Source organism: Penaeus vannamei, chromosome 13 (assembly GCF_042767895.1).
Source record: "Penaeus vannamei isolate JL-2024 chromosome 13, ASM4276789v1, whole genome shotgun sequence".
Classification (NCBI taxonomy): Eukaryota; Metazoa; Arthropoda; class Malacostraca; order Decapoda; family Penaeidae; genus Penaeus; species Penaeus vannamei.
The window spans coordinates 15,326,199-15,328,698 of NC_091561.1; the positions used below are offsets into that span (position 1 = coordinate 15,326,199).

Consider the following 2,500-nt stretch of genomic DNA (forward strand, 5'->3'; position numbering starts at 1 on the left):
GGAATCAAAAACCCTTGTTCGCACACCTTGTGGAGCCACTGATCTTTTGTGTCATTGTCGGACTCCACCAGAGATCAGCCCTTAGTACTTTTCTGTTTTTAATAGTCATGGACACACTGACATCAGAGCTTAGAGAGGAGGAACCACAAGCCTTGTGGGAACTTCTTTTTGCAGATGACTTAGTTAAAGTGAAGGAGATGCAAAGAAGATACCTAGCTTGGAAGGAGAAAATGGAACAAGGTGGATTATAGGTGAATATGTCTAATATAGAAGGAATGATAAGCAGTAGAACAGGCCGAGAGGAAATGAAATTAAGATCTGAAGACGGAAGAAGAATCCAACAAAGTCCTGAATTTAAGTATTTAACGTCAGTGTTTACAGAATGAGGAACAGAAAAGGCGGTGAGACTGAGAGTAAAAGAAGTCTGGAGGAAGTGGAAAGAAGTGACTGGAGTTGTACTGGATAAGATCCTACTGAAACTAAAAAAGAAGGTCTATAAGACTGTCTAAAGACCTGTCCTCTTATATAGGGAAGAGACTTGAGAAGGAAGAGAATTTGCTGGATTCGATGGATAGCAGCGATCTCACTGAGAGAAAGGAGAGAGAGTGCCGACATTCGCAGAATGACAGGAATATGCTGTATAAGGCAGAAGGCTCGCGAAGCCCGTTTGAGATATTTCGGCCATGTGAAAAGAGGAGCTGAAGAAGACCCGGCTAGAAGAACGATGGAAATGGAGTGAGAGGCAGGCGAAGTGTAGGAAGGCAAAGGAAGAGATGGAAAGATACTGTCAAAGAAGATATGAGGGCACTAGGCACTGTAGAAGAAACTCAAGATCGAAGATTATGGAGAAGGAAAACTCGAACGGCTGACCCCAGAACTCAATGAGATTAAAGTCGAAGGTTTTCAGGCTCAGCTGCGCTGTTCCTGCTGAGAGCAAGTCTCCCTGGTCGAAGGCGCAAATGGTCTACCCTCAATACAACTCCCTGACTGGACTAACTTGTTCTCGCGATAAACTCGAGCACGAGCCTGTCTGCCTCTGATTGCTATTTGTGGTATAGGCACTTGGTGGATTGTTGACACATTAGCACAGTAAAAAGTATGTTATCTTGTTAAACAGGGCCAAACACATAATAATAAAAATAAAATGATAAAATAAATCCTTTCAAACACACATGACCATCCTGAACATTGCATATCCAAATCACTAATCTATTTTAAAAGAAAATATATACAGGAAAAAAAAATGAACACGTTTATAACATTGTTCTCCTAACCAAATCATTAAATTTTACAAATTTGTGAGCTCTCAGCAATAACTGCTGGAATCTACAAACATCGCGTCGTCCCGGAGGAAATAAGCAGCTGTCAACAAGCTACGAATACAACGAAATATATACAAGGATTACCAAAATTTACAACAAATTTACTTGTACAAAGCTCATTGTTCACAGGCATAAGTAAACAAGAACAATATCACAAATGATAAATAAAGATAATCTCTGGTGATAATGACTTTTGTTTCATATAAAGCCAGATCCCATGGAAAAAGCGGTAAATTTGAAGCATACATAATCAAAGTATTCATAAAGATTTCAATAACATGATTTCATTTACAAATCACAATATTGCCATTCACACACACCTTTCCGGCCGCTTCATGCCTTTTCAGAAGATCACATCAGATATAGGGGCGCTGCAAACACAAATATTAGGATCTGTTCTCTGGAACCAAGTACCACACAAGATCAGAAACATTCAGAACGAAAGGAAAGAATCATCAAGATTCTAAATGTAAAAAGCGCGACTTAAATAGGTAATTAATAATTTCATTTCCATGTTATATTTATATGTATGTAAATTCCCTTTGATGTAATAATTATAACCATTGTGAAAAATGAAATTACATTTTTTTGAATTTGGATTGAACACTGTTGCTTACGTTCCTTATAAAATTCATATTTCATAGTTGTCATTATATACGTCTTTTCGCAACTCCTTTACTATTACAGACCTTTCCAACGCTTAGGATTTCTTCTCATCAAATGTTTAAAGGACGAAAAGGATATTGAAGATGTTTACAGAAAAAAAACTTAATCCTTCCTTATTAGAATGTGTCCTTAAGTCAGTCTCAATAAAGGAAATCTATCTAGGTTCTGTATCTACACTCTAACGTCTTATATAGATAAGACATGTAGGCAAGTTATAACCAAATCCTTTTCCAAAGCCAAAGTATTAAAAAAAAAAATTCCTTTACCCATATCTTCATGTATCTAATCACAATTATACCTCCTGATGAGTATGGTCTGTCGATAATCTTAATATGACTTCTAGGAAAGTATCATCCTGCTAAATCTTCTTTTCCAGGCAAATCTAATCTGTAGAGTATCCTATTTTCTTAGCACAACGACAAACTACTCTATACAGTAATTAAAAATATATATATATATATATATATATATATATATATATGTATGTATGTATATAATATATATATATATAT

At 36.1% G+C, this 2,500-nt stretch overlaps 1 protein-coding gene across 1 annotated transcript in view; it reads left to right on the forward strand.

Moving 5' to 3' along the window:
- The window catches only part of LOC138863703 (uncharacterized), a 1,739-nt gene extending 1,654 nt beyond the window's left edge, over nucleotides 1-85 (forward strand). Inside the window, exon 5 of the mRNA XM_070128519.1 lies at nucleotides 1-85. This exon is cut by the window's left edge and continues 197 nt beyond it. Within this exon, the coding sequence (XP_069984620.1) occupies nucleotides 1-85 (85 nt within the window).
- The last annotated feature ends 2,415 nt before the right edge of the window (nucleotides 86-2,500 follow it).